At 47.8% G+C, this 18,314-nt stretch overlaps 3 protein-coding genes across 6 annotated transcripts; 2 read left to right on the forward strand and 1 right to left on the reverse strand.

The window, feature by feature from the left end:
- The first annotated feature begins 19 nt into the window (after positions 1–19).
- On the forward strand, positions 20–16,328 carry LOC6618840. 4 transcript variants are annotated; one of them, XM_032716099.1, is made up of 9 exons: positions 20–116; positions 564–796; positions 7,456–7,516; positions 8,073–8,121; positions 10,441–10,663; positions 10,722–10,788; positions 14,316–14,797; positions 14,854–15,172; positions 15,226–16,328. In XM_032716099.1, exons 3-9 carry the CDS (start codon positions 7,466–7,468, stop codon positions 15,421–15,423), a joined length of 1,389 nt encoding a protein of 462 aa, XP_032571990.1. In that variant the 5' UTR covers positions 20–116; positions 564–796; positions 7,456–7,465; the 3' UTR covers positions 15,424–16,328. The 4 variants fall into 4 exon arrangements, with proteins under 4 accessions (XP_032571990.1, XP_032571991.1, XP_032571992.1 ...); XM_032716100.1 differs by having other exon boundaries at positions 24–179; XM_032716101.1 differs by having other exon boundaries at positions 25–112.
- A 128-nt stretch (positions 16,329–16,456) lies between these two features.
- LOC6618842 lies at positions 16,457–17,655 on the forward strand. Its single transcript, XM_002043055.2, has 3 exons — positions 16,457–16,895; positions 16,953–17,295; positions 17,361–17,655. The coding sequence occupies exons 1-3, from the start codon at positions 16,457–16,459 to the stop codon at positions 17,551–17,553; spliced, it is 975 nt and encodes a 324-aa protein (XP_002043091.1). The 3' UTR covers positions 17,554–17,655.
- Positions 17,549–18,232, reverse strand: LOC6618843 (putative ATP synthase subunit f, mitochondrial). Its single transcript, XM_002043056.2, has 3 exons — positions 18,208–18,232; positions 18,058–18,140; positions 17,549–17,956 (listed from the first exon to the last, which is right to left on the reverse strand). The coding sequence occupies exons 2-3, from the start codon at positions 18,134–18,136 to the stop codon at positions 17,712–17,714; spliced, it is 324 nt and encodes a 107-aa protein (XP_002043092.1). The 5' UTR covers positions 18,137–18,140; positions 18,208–18,232; the 3' UTR covers positions 17,549–17,711.
- Between the last annotated feature and the right edge of the window lie 82 nt (positions 18,233–18,314).

Raw genomic sequence — 18,314 nt, forward strand, 5'->3', positions numbered from 1 at the left:
GTCTTGGCCAGGTCGGTGTGCGAGACACATCCACAGCGCTCAACGAACCTCCATCCCATCGATCCCTTCGATTCGATTTCGATTGCTTTCCGATTCGTTTTGATCCCGAATCGTGCGTGAGTTTTTCGAGTGGCCTAGCTCTGCGGTTAAGGCTCCGTTTACCAGGTTCTAATTGGATCGTGCGTGCGGATTTGGAACGGCTTCCCGTGGCTCAAAGATTTGAAATAGTTGCGGTTGTTGCTGTTGGGCCTGTGATGTTTCTGTCGTGATTTTCTCTGATTGTTGTTGCCCTTGGGAAGCGATTAAGCTCGACGGGTGGTTGAACCGGCCAGCAAATACGTGCTGAATGATTTGTGAATCTTTTGAATATTTCGCGTTGTTTTCTGGGGAAGTGCAAAATTGTCGGGAAGTTTGTTGCCTAAGTCTTTTGTGTTGAGACAGCGTAATAGCAGCAGCAGCAGCAACAGCAACAGCAACAACAGCTTGGCCACAATTCGCCAAAGAGCAGCTCTTAGCGTCTCTTTACCGCTCTTGGCCAACTCTTAAATGTGCAATTCCCGCAGCGTTAACATGTAAAACGAGTGTTGGCCACGAAACGGAATAATTATAGAGGAAGCCCGCAAAAAAAAAACACTTAGGAAGTACATAAAAACAAAATCAAACTAATGTGAAACCAAAATTCGTGAAAATATCTAAAATCATCATCGTTCCGGGCAACCAGTTTAAGGCACAGCGAAATCGCAACAACGGACACATAACAAATTGGATTACGCAAAAAGGGCGAAGTTGGCTAGAGGTGAGTGTTGCGGAGTTTGTGTTTGAAAAGCTATAACCGAAAAACCAGAAACCCGAAACCCTCAAAAAGAAACAGTTAAAATCAGGCAGAAAATCAAAGCTGTGCCGTTTGCAAAAACAAAACCAAAACAGCCTTAAAAGATGACTTCATAAATCGCCGACGCTGTGGATGTGCCAAAAATCCATCAGCCAAACCGGTTGGCTTCACTTCGCCTCGCTCGAAATTCGGAATCCACGGAATGCCAATACTTGTACTCGGGGGAACGAATTGAAGAAGCGTTGCAATCTGTTTTCTGTGCAAATGAAATGGGCCTTATCTGAAAAGCGGCCTGAGAAGCCATCTGTCCGGGGATCTGAACCTGTTTGCCAAGGTTGCCAGTGGCCGAAGTTGGCTGCCAAGTTCGCAGCCAGTTGCATCACCTGGGGACACAAATATGGCCGGGTTGGCCATCGGCAATTGGCTATTTGAGTAGCCACATCACGGACATCCGTCTTCCATCCGCTTTTCCTGCCTTCTTTCCCGTTTTTCAATGCCCATTTCTGGATGCGCACCGCATAAGTAATGTGTCATCGGGCTCTTGGAATCAAAGGTCCATTCACATTTTCCCCACTCCGTGTGGCCGCGCAGAATCTGTTGCTAATTGGCTGACCCCACATTGCCCACATGAGCTGGGACCGGGTTCTTCTCCTTGTGGAACTTTTAGCACTTCCACGGATCACACAGCCATAATTATGATCGTTTCATTGTGTTCGGGCTGGCGTCTAAAGAAGCAATTAGAAAAGTTGATTGATGGAGAGTCCGGGGTTCAACCCATCCCGATCCGACACTTGCATCATCCATGGACTATGGGAATGGGAACCTTTCCCTTTTCGGTGATGCATGGCCTATTAATTGGTTAATTTGTGGTTTGTTAGCCATCAAAATATTGTAGTTGGCCAATGTAATGATCTTCATCTGCGTTGAATGCAGCGCCTTGACTAGTGAATAATGGCTCATCCGTCGAAGGCGTTTATCTCCAACTTCTGTTGGATATTTCCCAGTTCTCCGGCATTCTCGGAAAGCTTTGCGTCGAGGAACGCCAACGCAAGCGTAAAATTTCTATAATTAAAAGGCGAATCTGCGCTCGAGCTGCTCGAATACCAGTTTCTGAGCCATCGTGTAGTTAACTTGTTTATATAACAGCCAGACAACAACTCGAAGTGACCTTGAAGTGGGCACAAAATAAGGTAAAGACGGAAAATATGATTGTACGTATAATTTCGTATTATTTTGCTGCTTGGGCTTGTGTGTGCTCAGCTAAGTGAGAGAAGTGAAGACAAATGACGGATTTTCGGGGGTTTATGAACTAAGCCGAGAAATGCGTGTGGGCTTGCTTGCCAAAAGCTGTGTGATTGATTTATAATCTCCCGCCGAAGAACTAACAAAGAAAGCGCCAAAAATGGTGAGTTCATTCAACCAGGCCAAGACCTTTTCAGCGTTAGATTTTCCGCCTGCCTGTTGGTATTGATTTACAGTTGAAACGAAAGACTTAGGCAACGAACTTCGCGACTGCATTACTCATACGACACGTTGGCGCTCAGCACTAATTATGCAAAAACCCAAATGCTAGCGAAAGGCGTGCCCCAAACCCAGCCATGAGTCACAAGCCTCGCTTGCCCCCCGTTAAACGGACACTCTGCATTGGGTAGCTTGTTTGTTTTCGGCCAAAATGAAAAGTCGTCTGGCTAGTTGATCCCGCACTCCCCCGCCTCCTCCTCCACCGCTGGCGAATAAAACCAACATTGGCAAACTCAAGCGGGCTTAAATGCAGGCTTTTACCTTAGACCAACCCCACGCAAAACCGCGCGACTGCAGTCGACCGACCACGAGGTTGTTCAATTCATTCCAAACACTTTCAAATCCAAGCCTTAAAAGGGGAGTGGCAGGCCAAGACTTTTGAACTGCTGTCCGCAGCTCGAAGGAAGTGGGAATAGAACACCAAGATATAAGATAAATAAATAATTGTTATATAGTAGCGATCGTCTATGATATATGCCTAAGTTTAGCACTTATGACACTACAAGTGATTTACCTCAGTGAAGTTCTACGCTTATTAATTTCAAGTACGAGACTATTTATGGTTCAGAGGAAATCCTCCTCAAAAATTAGTTACTTAAATACTGAGCTGAGGAAACTTGCATAAAGTTATTATAGGAAACCTAAGGTCAGCTTGGCCTGCCATTAATAAGTAATGTCCATTTCTCGAACTCATCAGTCGAGTCCCTCATCACGAGCAATAATTAGACTTTAAAAAAGGGGGCTCAATTTATAAGTTTTAATGATGAAATTGGATGATTCTGACCAGCAGTAGCTGCCAATGTACGAGTAGCTGGGAGGCTGGATTTTAAGTACTTCTAGACGCGAAACCCCAGCCAAGCAAAAACGGAACTACAAAACTAGTTTCAGCTGTGCCTTTGGGCTGAAAGAAAAAAAGCCATAAAAACAGCGGGTAACAATGGGCGCCAGTCAAAAGGCAAAAAGCGCAAAGTAAATGGCTAAAACTGAAATATTGTAGACCCGGCTGATAAAAATCAAACACATTCATGTCTACAGCTCAGCTCAAGTCACGTTCAATGCGAATTTCTTAGCCGTTTGTTTTTTCTTTTTGCTTTTTCGTACATTTTTTTCGTGGCAATAAGCCTGCGGCCACAAAAATTAGGCGTCAAAATGGGAGAGAAAAATATATTTAGGCAGCGCCGCGGGCCGAGCGCTTGTGGGTGTCCAATCAGCGGTTTGCATATTGGCCAGTCGGTTTGAGCCCATTTGGACATCTTGACAAATGGCAGAGAAGCGCGCCATTTGCAGAGAACTTACATAACTTCGTGGCAGCAGCCAGAGCAGAGACACGCAACGCATTGGGCAGCTTTTCGTCTTAAGCCCAAACTTGGTTCGCATAGTGTGTGGCAAGATGTCCGATGTCTCCACGCTCCAGTTTGATGCGTGTGGCAACAACCGGGTCAGCGCATTTGGCCAAGAGGGTGGAGTTGCGTTTTTCCACTTTAGGACCCCCTAATGATGCGCGATTTTCGAGTTCTCACATTGCCTTAATGGCCAATTGCCCATTAGAGCCTGGTCGGCTGCCGTTGGCCCAATCTATTAAATCTATAAACGGATTCGGCGTTGGCGTTTATTGCAATTGGCCAACAGCAAATTAACAGCATTGTCAGCTCATTTGAGGCGAACAATGGCTGCGGCGAGACAATTGCACTGACCTTGGGACAATCGCCGGCTGGCTATAGGTTCGTTCCGATCCGCTGGCTCTCGGCTACCTACCTGGCCAGGTATCAATCCCCCATAAAGTGCCAGCTAATTGCTGCATCTGAAGTCGCAATTTGAAATTCTAATTTCCAGAAACAAAGCAGAGCCTGCATACGCAAGCAGGTGAAAGTCGATGCCTCAATTGCCATTGATCTCCGACGCTTGATTAGCCCCAGCCCGCTGACCAACTAGAATTTCGGACCTGAGTAAAAGTAAAAGCTGAGCCCGAAGTCTGGCTATAAAGCAGCTCTGACCCCAATCGGCGAATGGCCATAGCTGGGCTGCCCTTTTTGTTCGACTCGTTAATTGCCGTCATTAAGAACAATGCGGGACAATAGCACAATGCATCTTCGCTCCGAAGTCTTCAGTCTTCGGAGGTCGGTCTTTGAGGCCCTAACCCTCCCCAACTTACTTTCTACGCCAGCGGAATTGCAGCGAAATTAGCTCTACGCATCGCTATGCTACACAGAAAGAAAGTTTGGCTCGATATGTGAATGCCTTGTACCTAGAAGATTATGGCAACGTGTTGAATTCGAAGTATTTGGCATTAGCGGCTAACACTTACCCTCCTTACCTTAATTCTTATTTAATCAATATGTGAAATCCTCAAATTGATCTCGACATGACAAGACATTTTTCTTCGAGTGTGATTGATCACACTACGCCGCGATGTACGACGAGATTTCCCATTTTAATGGCAAACCGCAACCGAAAGTTGGTAGAACCCCACACATACCCTCCACCACCACCACCAGCGTAGTTCCAAATGGGTCAGCCACGTTATGGGTTTCTATGGGTTTCTATGGGTTTGTGTGCTTAGCACAGTTTCTGCTTGTGATTTGCCAATGCCTTTGGCAATTCAGATTGGAACCAGATCTGACTTTAGAGATGGGAGTCGTCAGATATTCTAATTGACTGGCTTCCCGAGATGGCTTAGGTTTCCGAAGGTTCCCAGATGTGCGCCTAGATTAAAGTGGTTCACCCAGATATGCTGATAGATCGGCGGGAGGTCGGTTCCCTTTAATTATCCACTTCATTGGGGATTGGATTCGGATTCGTTTGGATTCATTTTCGAATACTCAGCTGGGCGCAATTTCACGCACAGTTACGCGCTTTTTTCACGCTATTTCCCACTTTTCCCATTTTCCCCTTTTCCCAGCGATTTTGCTCAAGCAGAAAGCCGTAAAGCTAAGTGTGCATTTCAAAACTACTTTTTTGCACACCCGCGTTGGGTGTTTAAGGCTAGTAAACTACGGGAAAATGGAAACACGCGAGGTCACTTAGCCGCCACATTAACATTAGCAGAGCACACACTCAAATGAAACTGCAATTGTTTAAACTTTTAACAAAAACATAAAGCACACAACTTTGTGGCCCGCCTGGCACGCAAAACCCATTTAATTTATTCAGTTGCACGGCCCATTTTGTTGGTTTTTTGTTTTCAGTCTTACCGAATGTTTGTTTAGTTGCTTCGCTGCTATTTGCTCTGGGAAATGTGTGTCAAATGAACTCAAATCGACACTCGCAGCCATTCGTTTCATTCGAATGCGCACGATTGATTGGACCGTGAATCATCAACGAATGATTTTCATTCTGGTCAGGAGTTCTTGGGCACCAAGGAAAGGCTCCAAGCTGAGGAAATGCGATGGCGGAGTTACAGGAAGCGGCGTCTTAAGGAGTATAGTTCATTGTAATACTAGTTGTTATCGATCTTCGACTACGAGTATTCCCGCATCCCCTCCTTATGACTACGATATGACTAGGTATCTGCAATTTGTGCCCCAATTCCGTGCAATTTCCCTTATCACCGATGATCGCAATTGAAGGTCAGCTTGCCATTTCCACCGAACATTGGGCATTGGCCATTGGGCATCATGTTTGTTTCCTTTGCTCGTTTTTTAGCCCGAACTGGGTAACGAGAGCAGATGCCAATCAAAGTCATTATTCATAATGCTCGTTGGCGTGCTCCGCCGCATTTTTCCAACTCATTTTTTGCCTGCATGAGGTGCGTTTTCAATCCGAGCTTTTTAGCCGTGTATCTCGCTTAGAGTCGCTTGCGTCATTTGCTAATTTTAGCTAATTTATTGCAATGCCAGTGGAGGGGGCACGAGTACGTTGGTTGGTTGGTGGCGTCAGTTGGCAATTTGCATTCGGCTCCGAGCCACGTTTGTCTACTTACGGATCGATCCAATCGCCTGGTGTTCAGGAAGTGTGGGCCTCCAGCTTTGACAAATTGACGTGTGCTCGCCGCATAATGCCCACAATCTATCAATTTCCAGCGGATCTATTGACCCAATTCCGTGCTTCTCCCCGGACCAATTTCAATAGCAACCAGACTCCCAGCGAGATTACACCGCTATATAATAAGATAATAAGCGGCCGTATCTTCGAGTCCGGGGTGAGTGGATGTAGATGGAGTGCTGGTCTTGTGACATCATCACTCCGCTCTTGTGTGTGTGTGTGTGTGGTGAATGAAATGTGTTGGCAGCGTCAGCGGTAACAACAAATCATTATCGCCTCTCGGCCATCAGTGTATGCCGCATTTTGTTGTCTTACGACGCCCAAAACACGGATCCACATGCACGGCGAAAAAATGATCTCATTTCGGATAGCAACTGGGTGGTATTATGGGTGAAATGGGGTTCTACAAAAGATCTACTTGGTTAAGACAAGACATGAAGTCCAAGGAAATAGAGTATGAGATACAGTTGCGGGGGTACTTTTTGAAAAAAATAATTTTTTATGGATTGGTCTTACAATTGCTCAGAAGAACAGTTTTAACTGGTTTATGAGCATAGATATGACTCGACTCCGATCGCCACATATTTCTTTCTGTGTGGTGACCACTTTGAGGATGTGACTCGCCTGCAAAGTTCTCAGCGATCGCCAGGAAGTGGAAAACCGTTTGTCACGGGCCATTGATATGCGCTTAATATCTCGTAATGCAGCAGCTTCTGTTGCCGAGAAAATGCGGAAACCCGAGTCATGATGCCACGGTGCCATGAGTTGCACTTGGTGACCGTCTGTTTGCCCAGCGCTCGACGGCTGGCACCGCCGAGATGCCGAGATGTGGAGTTCCCCGAGTAACCAGCACCACTTGGTGCGAGGCTAACCCATTTGCAATGAGCTCAGCCCGCACGCGAACCCAAATTCGCGCTGTTGACTTGACCCATTTGGCAGCAGAAAGTTGCCTTTGGGCCACGATATTCATTACAGAATCGCTGTGTTCGAGTGATTTAGCATAATGCTATATGGGAGCAGTGGGTGTGGAACCGGTTTCGGCGGGCTTTCAGTTTATTTTTCGGTTTTGACTATTTGCCAAGGCTTAATACCCGTCATTCGGTCTTCTCTCACTCTTGCAGCTCTCGCACCATGAAGACAGGCACTCGAATGGAAGCTTTCCACACGGCGCTGCACTTAATCGTAAGTATTCTGCACTGGGTTCTCTCCCCAGGCCCATCGAAATGGAAAATTGCTGGAGTCGGCCAGAACACATCAATCAGGCAGCCCGCTGAATGACAATTGCATGCCAATGCGATTAACCTGGATGCGGGACTGGAGGCCACAGCGACTGCTCCCCTCCTCAGTATGCTAAACGCGAATCCGAGTGGCCAAAAGTGGCACACCAGCGCCATTCTAAGCCGCTTGGCCCCAAAGATCCGAGATTCAGGTTCGGGCCCGGGTTCAACTCTAACCCAGGCTGGCGAAAGTTTGCCAGTCCGTCCAAAGGAGTCTCAGAATCGTGAGAATGCAGCGGTTCCCCTATCCGCCGGCAACACGAAATCGAAATTTCCCCTTTAATTAAAGAAGCTTACTGGCGATGGATTAGGCCAGGGACTTAATGTCGGCTTGTCGTGATTTATGTCAACGCTTTGTGCTTGAAAAGGGGTCGGGCATGGTCCATGGTCGGAGCTGATCGGATCGGATGGAGTAGCCTATATGCCAACTATGCTAATGAGTGTCTCCACTTTCTTTGCAGACAATCGCAGCTCTGACGACGCACGCGGCGCAGATTCCAACGGCAATGAGTGAGTACATAAATCTTTTCATTAGGAAGCTAAACCGAATTCTATGGATTGGGACACCGAGCCAGTGGGGCCCGAAGAAAAATTGCCAGCAAGATTAAAGTTGGGTGCTTTGTCAGTCGCTGGAAACATAAAATAATATTCAAATGAGCCATTGAAACCTAAGTTATCAACTAGTTTCCGCTCAAACAGAAGTAAACAGAAGAGAGAATATGATCAAATTGGGAATATTTAGTATGAATTTAAGGTAAAATAAGGAGTACCTATTTGTAAATCCATTATGACGTAACAAGCAGCTTACAAATATATTCATAAAATGGATACCAATGCCTGATGAATTGGTTCCCCTTCAAATTGGCGAAGCATTACCTAATTAGTTATAAAGGCACTCCACTTAATCCGCCAGCGCTGTTGCCATTGTTAAGTAAACCCGCTAAGCTGGCTGTTGTCTCTCCGGTTGCCAAATCTCGGTTGACTCTGTTTGCCAAAACCAAAACGAGGCATTATAATCGCATGGCAAACAGCGGTCCAGTGAAGTCGCTTCGGAGGCTTTGGAGCTGCCTCATTGAGGGGCGACTGGCGAACATTGCGGCACACTTCCTTCTGGCTTTCACATTGCGTTTTTGGCTGGGCTTGGAGTGGAGAGGGCTTGCGATTGGGAATGGGATTTGGATAAGACCCCGGTGACCTAGGAGCCATGCTCGGACAGCGATTGCTGGAGCGACTCCAGGTAGTTGAGAAACTGCTGGTAGGTGAAGAACTGACCCTGGTTGCCACCTGGTTTTCGGTGGTAGGAGCAGCGACTGTCGAATATCCACTTCCGCTGGATTGGGTTGATATCCTTGACCAGGCTAAAGACGCTCTATTGTATATCGCTGAGTTTGGAGGAGGTGTATCTGCGGATTATATCGTATGTTATAGGATCTGACAGTTCAGAACATAACCTGAACCTCTCCTACCCTCCTCGTCAAATATGAGCTCCTTATTGCAGAAGCCAGATCTGCGGTCAGGGCATCGATCTGATCCTGGTCCACCATTCCACCTTTCCATTCCTGTCATAACTTATTTTCTGGCGCAATCTCGTCCATCTTTGCACTTAAAAATGTCGGTGAAAGCGATCGATAATTTGCTCACATCAGATCTAAATCACGAAGTATCTCATAAATTTTTGAACCATAACTTGAATCGCCATTTCTTTGTTCGCCAAGTGCCAAGGGAACAGCCACTTGAGGAAGGGCAACTTAGGCCCAGTCTAGTTCGTTCTATTTGAGGAGTGCAGCTCTGCTCGCCTGCGGAGACCGTAAAATTATACATAATAGAAAGCCATTAAATGTTTTATGTGCTCGCCAAGCCGCCGAGTGGATTCCATTCCAGTGGAGTAAGAAAACCGGCTCTGCGACGGCCGTGTTGCATGCAATTACTTTGCCCAGAACCGCAGTAAGTGATGCGAAATGCTGCAAGGTTCGTTGAACCGCCTCGACCGAAGGCATCCCGTCCCATCGCATCCCATCCGATCCATATACACACCGCTGAATACACACCGCCAACTGCCAGGGCGAACGTGCCTGGGCAGCTCTTCTCAGGTCTCTTCTCTTGCTGTTGGTCTTGCTCTTGGTCTTGGAGTTGCTCTTGGTCTTGGAATCCAATTGTGTACCTTCGCAGAGGAGCCAGCGGGGAGTTCTCGGCTCTGCGATGGCTGGCCAAAAGCAGGAAACGCCAAGAGCACCTCGAAATCCCCGGCAGTGCATCGAATGGTTCGCAAAGTTCAAGGAACTTGCGGCGTGCCGTCTTTCTAATGGCCCCGAGCTTCTGTGGCGTGTCTGCGCCCCCAGTTACTGCTTCTGCTGATTTTCGAAGTTGCCGCTTCAATGGCTTCTCAATGTCATGAACATGCACTGAAAAAAACAACTATGTTTGTTCCCAAATAATTGCACTTAGAGTGGAACTTTTATCCTTTAACAATGAGAGCTAGCAATATTACCTCAAGTCAATAATTGTGATTTTTCTTGATCTCTGCATTTATTAGCATTAATTAAGTAAAATTAAGTTCAGTTTGTAAAACCTTTGGAATTTTTCCCAGTTCATTGTTGTTTGCTATAGTCTTCCGCATGCCATTTAAAGTCTGCTTGGAGTTGCAGTCCTAACTAAATACTGCTCCCATGGGCCATTGTCTTGGCTCGCTCATGATTTATGCTAACGGCTCTCGAGGATGCCAAGGTGGATGCGGCATCCATTGGGTCGCCTAACTGTGCTTTTTTGGGAGTGGGCCTGTCGTGTTTCTGTTTGCATTTCATAATTTCCCGACTTCGATTTCCCTTGCAGAAGATGCCCAGAGCTCGCTGAGCGAGGCGATTGCGGCTGCGGAGGCGGAGGTGGCCTCCACCTCTAAGCCGGCGGTGGAGCCGAGTGTGCGGATCAAGTGCCTCTCCGGATCGATGCTGATCACCATCAAAGACGCTCCTCCGAACCACGAAACGGGCCTGTTCAGCGGCATGATCTACCCGAAAGGCCTGTCCAAGAACTCCACCTGCTTGAGCGAGTACAGGTGAGTCCACACTTTGGGCATTCCAATCTGGATTCTAATCCACGTTCCTCCCCCGCAGAGATCATGTGGGCTCCCTGCGGTACAAGCTGCCGCTGAGATCTTGCAACACGATGCCAAAGGAAACGGTAAGTCCAGAACCCCATCCTCCCAGAAAACTCCCACTCAGGTCGATGGTACGTACATAGGTGACGCCACGTATCGGCCAACTCGTTCTGCCATTTTGGCATGAAAATAAAAAATTAAACATTAAGTTTAAGCACTTATAAGGCAGGCAGACCCGACTCATTGGTTACAAGGTAAAGTCCATATGCCAAGATGATGAGTCCATTGAAAGGTTGAATCTCAAATGGCCAACTCACGCACCTTTTGCGGCTGAACTAATGATGCGATTGTGACGGCTTCACGGAGATTCTATCTAAAATAGCAGTCGTTAGATGTGCTGGGTAAAATGGGGAACCATTAGTAATGGGCTTGGCAACTATAAACGTCTGTCGCTTACTTAGAGTGGGCCAGAAATGATTGAGTGATTGTATAAAATATGTATTTTTAAATATTATCATTCTTCTATGTTGTACAAAAACCTGTCAGAAGCTTTTTTAATTACATTTGCCATCTAGCTTCACTGAGAGCTAGATTTTCCAAGATCTCCGAGCCAATCATGTGTATTACTGATCTCATGCGCCCGATCAGCCATGACGAGCTGTCTCCCATGTCCCTGTAAGCCATATCGAATGATCCGAAAGACGGCCGAGATGTGCCATATAAATTTCAGTCTCTCATTGGGCTAGTCTAATGCTTATATGGCTCGACTTATTTATTGGCTCATTCACTCGATCGATTCGGGCAAACAACGGGCTGCGTTGTGCTCGGATTCATTTTGAAATCTCAATTAGCACTTAACCGGGCTAATGTGGCTGCAACTCACGCACCGGCTGGCATTTTGTAGCCACTGCCTCGGTCCGATTGTGGTACATATTAATGCAATTTCTCGGCATTTATGGGGCAGCGTTTTGTAATTCAGTCTCCTTCCTTTCGCTCGATTGGATTGACACAATTTCTGAAATTACCAATGTTAATTGCAGTTACGATAGCCATTTAGTCGATGAGGCAACAGAGTACCGTCCGTTCCAGAACCACTAGATGCTATGGAGGCTAGCTGCTCCATGATCTAACAATATAGATATTTGAAAACATTTTATTGTGCTAAAATGTTAATAATGAAGAATAAGTATTTAAGGCCTTTGCATAACTAAGTTCGTTGCCTAAGTCATTTGTTTTTGATTGATTTTTGCAAATAATCACAGATTAGTGCTTGGATTTGAATAGAACTAATAGAGAATGGCCAGACTTCATAGCAATGCTTTTAGTGGTTAACAATTTACAGATTTAATGATGTTTTTAACGCAGGTCTACCAGCCATATATAGCACATAAGTATTCTTTTCACTTAGTTCGTTGCCTAAGTCTTTCGTTTTTATGGCTTTGTCCTTCGCCGCCCCGCCTTTTTTGTTGATCCAAGCAATTCACGCCAAGTGTTCAATAAGCAAGAATCAGTAAACATTATTTACCCCCCGCAAACAGTGGAAAATCAACATCGGCCAAGGCCCGTCGCTTGGTGGATGTCTTAAATGTTTGTCATTAAAGACGATGAGCGGGTCTCATCCAGCGTGCAGTCCCCTAATGGCAGCTATCCTGCCTTACGTCATCCGCGTCGAGATGAGCTCATTGCAGTGTAAAAAGTCGCGTGACAGGCCGACACATCTGCTGCCATTGAGCGACGGGTACTTGCTTTGCTGGAAGTCGAGGGTCTCGGCCGTGCGCATGTCAGGCATAATTAAATGAGCCACGAACAGTACGATCAGCACTCACAGCACTCACAGGGTCGTCAGAGATTTTTAATTAAAAATTAATTGCTGCCATCCCAGAACTCCAAACTCCCGACTGCTATCTTAGGCAATTGTTCACAGCTCCGCTAGTAAGCCATCTCGCGTCGAAATCAATTTGTTCTGTTCGCTGGCAATGCGTTCATTGGCCACCAATGCCGTCGGATGACCATGAAAAGGCCAAAAGTGTTCGGACATGTAAGCGGTTTATGGTCGATATTGATATTTAAAGGCAGCTACCGCCGTGTTTGGAGCGAAGGTCAGTGCGGCGACTGACTCCCACGCATCCGTTCCGAACCTGTTTTCCAGCCGATGCCATCCGATACATGTACACTGGCTCCGGAGCAGATTCGAGCTCCATATTTACGCGGGGAAGTGTTATAATGACATAATAGGGCTTTCTACCGTTAGAACCGCCGCTGCCCGTGCTCGAAGTCTTAAATGTCACTTTATTATGCTTTTTATTGGCCATTGTCTCGAGATGATGATGCCCAGATGCTGAGAACCGACCCTCGAACATAACTGTCAACGGTTCTCGGGGACTTGGGCAACAAAGGAAAGCCCTGCCCGCTCCGTCTTCTTGTTTTCCTAACAGTTTCTCGGCTTGTTTTAGGCGGAAACCGTGTTGGGCAATAAATCGCACTGACCAGCGTATAAATCCACAGAAAGTCGGCTTCTTCAGCCGTCGATTACTGCCTGCTATAGCAACAAACATCGGCGCTGGCCATTAAGAATGGACGCCCGAGGAGGGCCACTTAAGCGAAGAACTTCCGTGCCCAAATCTGTACAGACCCAATTACAAAACTTCCGAGCGGGCGGCGTGCATGGCATGGAGTACTCCGTCATTACCTCACCTTTCTTCCGCGGAGTTGGCTTTCGGTTGGCCAAGCCAAAGCCATCGAGTGTGTACTCGATTTGTTTCAACTGTCCGCTGGAATTAGCCCAATCACCGATGGGCGAATAACCCGTTACCAGTGCACAGCGCGAAAAAGTTTGAAGTTCGGAAGAAAGATCGTCTCTCAATAAAAATATGTTTTTTGAGGAATCTATTGGAATTGCAAGGGGCTCTTTATTGATACTTTGCTGATTCCCTTGAGCAATTCTTAAAGAGAATTCAATTATGAATCTCTGCAGGAGATACTAAGCACGAGGGCCTAATGATTTTGCTACCAGTGGATATCCAATTAAAGTTCCCTCGTAAGGGAAATTGCATCATGATGGTGGCAGTATTCTTGGCTTCTCCAAGTGCCCAAGCAGAAGCTATTGAAATTCATCATGCAAACTTGGCTAATTTGCGAGGAGATAAGGCCCGCAGATCCCCGACGAGACGTCACACCTGGCTGATCGGCTCTAGCACCATTCTGAAGGCGACTTCAGGAAGTGCTCCACAGCCCCCATGGCTTGGGCATATGGTATTGTTTGACTTGGATCGCACATTCAACTCTGAGGGGCGATTTCTGGCTGCAGCCAAGCGTGAATCTGAATGCATAATGAGAAGTCGCCATTCTACTTGCGTTCAGGTGGATGATATATATGGCTTCTCGACTTGGGTATCCAGTTTTCGGAACTCATAAGATCTGTATAAGAGGTTGGGCAGCTCAGCTCGAGTGGCGGATTGGGTCGAACGGGTTTGTTGGCCAGGTCTTTTGTCGATAGGTGGTGGTGATTTGATGAACAGATCCCATTTAATGGTAATAGATTGTAATGCAACGTTCCTTTAAATTGGATCCATATGCGGCATAGTAAATGTAAATTAATCCCATCTTTCAGGATGACGGTGGCATTGAGTTCTTCAACACCATCGTGCTGCAGCCCCACCTGAAGCTCATCACGGACCTGGGACGTGGCTACCACGTCCGCTGTGCGTACAAGAGCCGCGACGCGGCCATGAAGCCCAAGAAGTATCTGCGCAAGCACGCCCAGAAGCCGCAGGCCTTCCGCAGCGATGATCGGCGAGAGTACGGACGATCGCTGGACAAGCCGCAGGACGACGACCTGGACGAGGAGGATGTCTACGATGCGAATGCCCCGCAGCAGGAGGAGGACGTGACCAACAACGAGATCCCCATGCCGGGCTGCCACATGAAGATCTACAACGACGAGCACAAAATTGCCGACGATGTGAAGATCGGCGATCCTCTGACCATTGTCATCAGCATCGATAAGCAGAAGATTTACGGACTCCATGTCACGGACTGCATAGTTCGCGATGGTCTGGGCTGGGGAGAGCAGCGACTGGTGGGCGAAGATGGGTAAGATGGCTTTGTATCTTTATGGATATGGTATATGCAACGCTCTGTACCTTCAGCTGCCCCATGGACAACGAGATCATGGGTCAGTTCAACTACACCCAGGACCGATTGGCAGCCAACGTGACCTTCCCGGCGCACAAGTTCCCCTACACCACCTCCGTGTACTACCAGTGCAACGTGCGACTGTGCGCCCTGGAGGATCCCACTTGCCAGGAGGCTCCCCAGTGCAGCGGCAAGAGACCCAAGCGCCAGGCCGCCGTGGACAGCAAGGAGGAGGACGGCCTGCCCGCCACCATTGAGGTCTTCTCTGGCCTGTATGTGAACGAGAACGAAAACGCCAACGACAGTGACGAGGACGCGGTTTACAAGGAGAAGGTATGTGGACAGGAAATGCTTGATGGCATGTGACTAATACCCCTTTACCACAGACTCTGGACGACGCTCTGTGCGTGTCGCAACGCACCTTCGCCATAGCCATTGCCATCGCCGGATTGATCCTTATGCTCGCCGTGGTCGCCGCCGTGCTCTGCATCATGGCGCGCAGGAGCACCAAGACGGTGTCTAACTCGGGCAGCTCCATCTACAGCGGACCTTACACGAACACCGCCTTCTCGCACAGCAGCTAAGCGCGAGAAGATGAGGAGAATGGATAGTCCCCAGGAGGAGATTCTAAATTCAACGTTTCCAAAATGCAAAACACTCAAAGTGTTAAAAAATCAGAGGGTTCCCAGGAGGAGATTCGGTCGCGCAGGTGCGCTGCGGTAGTCAACGATTGGTAGAGTTGGAGCCACTTAGTTTTAGGATGCCGGAGCAGTCAGACCAGTCTGGTCCAGCGGCTGTTTCTTAGATTAAGTGTAGCCTAAGTTGCAAATGATGTGCAGAGATTACCGGGCAATGGTCGGGGTCCATCCCCATTGCCCGCTAATGTCGCAGAGATCTTGGTCCACATCCACATTCGGAAATGGACATCCAGGGAGCTCTGTTCCGCACAGTCGGTGTTGGACTCGCCCCTCCCCCCTAAGCGTGTTTCTACATCCCTGACTAGCCCCCTTTCCAATCCAATCTGTGGAACTAACAACGAATGCAGCAGCCGACGCTCAGGTGAGCGAGTATTTGTACTCGTATCTACTTAATGCCTAACTATGAATGCACTACGCGTAATTTATTTACTCATCGGATGACCAACTGCCCTTCTAGTAGAATTTCCTGAATACTTTCTTGTCATCGATTTACGTACTTAATTCCCATGCGGCAGGAGTTCTAGCCCTTATTATAGTTCAGCCGTCCGGATCAGACACCTACTATACATGGTATATATAACATATATGAAGGTAGAAGTGTATAGTTCTCAAACTAAGCTCAGCATTTGCACCGCTTCAATCGAGCATTCCGACGTCCACTGCCAGGATGCTCCCAGAATGCTCCTCTGGAGCCGTACAAGCCACGCGATTCAATTCATACTGAAGCTCAATTTAGTGTACCTCTAAGTTAATATTAATCAATGAACAATAAACTCAAACTGACCTTAATATCTGAGAGTGAGTGGCACTTCCTGTCGGGGATTGCAACACCAAGCGGCACAATTTCAGTGTGATATGTCAGTGGAGATATGAGCGTAGTTTTGTGAGATTCGGATTCAACTACTCCGAGTTACTTCCAATGGCACCCGCCATCCTGTTTCTTGTGTCTACCTATCTGATTGTTGTGACGAGGGGCTCCTTGAACTGTCCCACTGTGAAGTCGAACCCGCTGCAGTTCCACCTGGTTCGCCATTGCCAACGAGCTGCAGCTGATGAAGCTCTGGCCCTGGAAAACACATCCTCTCTCCAGGAATGTGCTGATCTGGCGCATGCGCTGCGGGGGCTGGCCTTGAACTACGCTCCAGGAGGACCGAAAAGGAGGCTAAATTCATTTGATCAGAAGTCCTTTGGCAAGCAGGGTGACAAGGAGCAGCGCATTCGAAGTCGTTTGAGTGTCTTCGAACAACCAGGGCAGTTCTTCAACTGCCACGTCCTGAAGTGTCCTCAGAATAACACATTTTCAAGTATGGTCAACGACAGTCGCTTCGATTACTACAGCTTATATGGAAGGCCAACAGGTTAAATGGAGTATCTAGAGTATCTGTTTGGGTAAATAACTTTGTGGTTCTTGCCAGTCGTAAGGAACTACAGCTGCATACCGGAGGTTGGGCTTTTCGTGGTGTATACTCAGCCCAGTGCCTACTTGAATGCCTCACTGACCTGTTCCAACTCCTCGGAGTTCACTGGTAGTCTGGCCCACATCGCCTCCGAACACAGAACCAATTTATTGGCCCAATGGCTAGTGGAATTCAACATAAAATCACAGTCTCAGGCAGAAGGCAATGTCTATCTGGCCTATGTGGGTTTGGTCTACAACAGCTCAACGTCCTTGAGCCCACTGGACTTCAGGAACGCCCAACGGGAGAGCTTGCAGTGCTTTCTTTACAGAGCCTGGGATGGCGGGCATCCTCGAGTTGGGTAGGCTGACAGTTTAGTAGGTTAGCCGCCAATGGTATCTTCACTAAATCTATCTGAATTTGCAGTGGTGAGCTGGGCAACGCTAGCTGCGTGGCCTTGACGCCGCAGGGAACCTGGCAAACCCTGAACTGCGACCGGGAGCTGCCCTTTATCTGCGAAATCCACACGGCCCGGTCAACTTTCGCATGGGAGCAGTCCAGTTCCGAGCTGGACATCGGCCCAAATGCAGTCTTCGAGTGCGGCAACGACCGAGTCTGAGTCTATGGCAGCATGGATATTCGCAGCCGTTTTATTCACTTAAGCAGTTTTCAAAACACAAAAGCCAAATAGATATAGTTTAGTGGTTGCCCGCCTCTCGCACGCCTTGTGGAAAGTGTAGAATCTGTTGCAGATGCAGGACCACCGGGCAGCGCCGCTTAGTGGTACTTGTAGTTCCTGTGGTGCTTCAACTTGGTGTAGTTAATCAGATAGAAGAACGTCATGCTAGCGACGGTCAGCTGGAAGAAGGGAGCGATCCCGGCGCGCTTCGGGAACACGTACTTGTGCTGCCAGCGCCACCAGGCACGGCTCACGGCTCCGGCCAACGCGTTGGGGGTCTTGTTGCGACGTCCCAGCCAGGCGCCGATCTCGCCCAGCTTCACCTGGCCGAAGGGTACATCGGCTGCGGATCGGAGAGTTGTTTAAATTATGTAAAACGCTGAACATTTTTGAGCAGTGCAAATGTGCTCTGCGCCTGCCGCAAAAATTACGTAACCTGCTCACCTTTGCCGTAGAAGCGAGCGGGGTCGTAGGGCCCGTGCACCTTGGGGTTGTACTCAGCTGGATAGTCACCGAATGCCATCGCGCTGGTTTGGTTGAGATATAATCTTAAATCGAATTCTTATGAAACATAAAATTACGCCTGCTACTTACTTCCTTCGATACTGACAGTATGACCAAAGCGGCGGGAGCTGGGATTTTCATCGAGCAATATACCGAAATATACTGGTCAAGTCGTTAGTGTGCGTCTCCGCTAAGAG

This window comes from Drosophila sechellia, chromosome 2R, assembly GCF_004382195.2.
Source record: "Drosophila sechellia strain sech25 chromosome 2R, ASM438219v1, whole genome shotgun sequence".
Classification (NCBI taxonomy): Eukaryota; Metazoa; Arthropoda; class Insecta; order Diptera; family Drosophilidae; genus Drosophila; species Drosophila sechellia.

Coding starts and splice junctions, on each gene's coding strand:
- LOC6618840 (XM_032716099.1), top strand. CDS start 7,466: ATGAAGACAGGCACTCGAATGGAAGCTTTCCACACGGCGCTGCACTTA. Junction 7,517..8,072: donor ACACGGCGCTGCACTTAATC/GTAAGTATTCTG, acceptor CTTTCTTTGCAG/ACAATCGCAGCTCTGACGAC. Junction 14,798..14,853: donor CGACTGGTGGGCGAAGATGG/GTAAGATGGCTT, acceptor CTGTACCTTCAG/CTGCCCCATGGACAACGAGA.
- LOC6618842 (XM_002043055.2), top strand. CDS start 16,457: ATGGCACCCGCCATCCTGTTTCTTGTGTCTACCTATCTGATTGTTGTG. Junction 16,896..16,952: donor CTTATATGGAAGGCCAACAG/GTTAAATGGAGT, acceptor GGTTCTTGCCAG/TCGTAAGGAACTACAGCTGC. Junction 17,296..17,360: donor GGCGGGCATCCTCGAGTTGG/GTAGGCTGACAG, acceptor CTGAATTTGCAG/TGGTGAGCTGGGCAACGCTA.
- LOC6618843 (XM_002043056.2), bottom strand. CDS start 18,136: ATGGCATTCGGTGACTATCCAGCTGAGTACAACCCCAAGGTGCACGGG. Junction 17,957..18,057: donor CGCTCGCTTCTACGGCAAAG/GTGAGCAGGTTA, acceptor TCCGATCCGCAG/CCGATGTACCCTTCGGCCAG.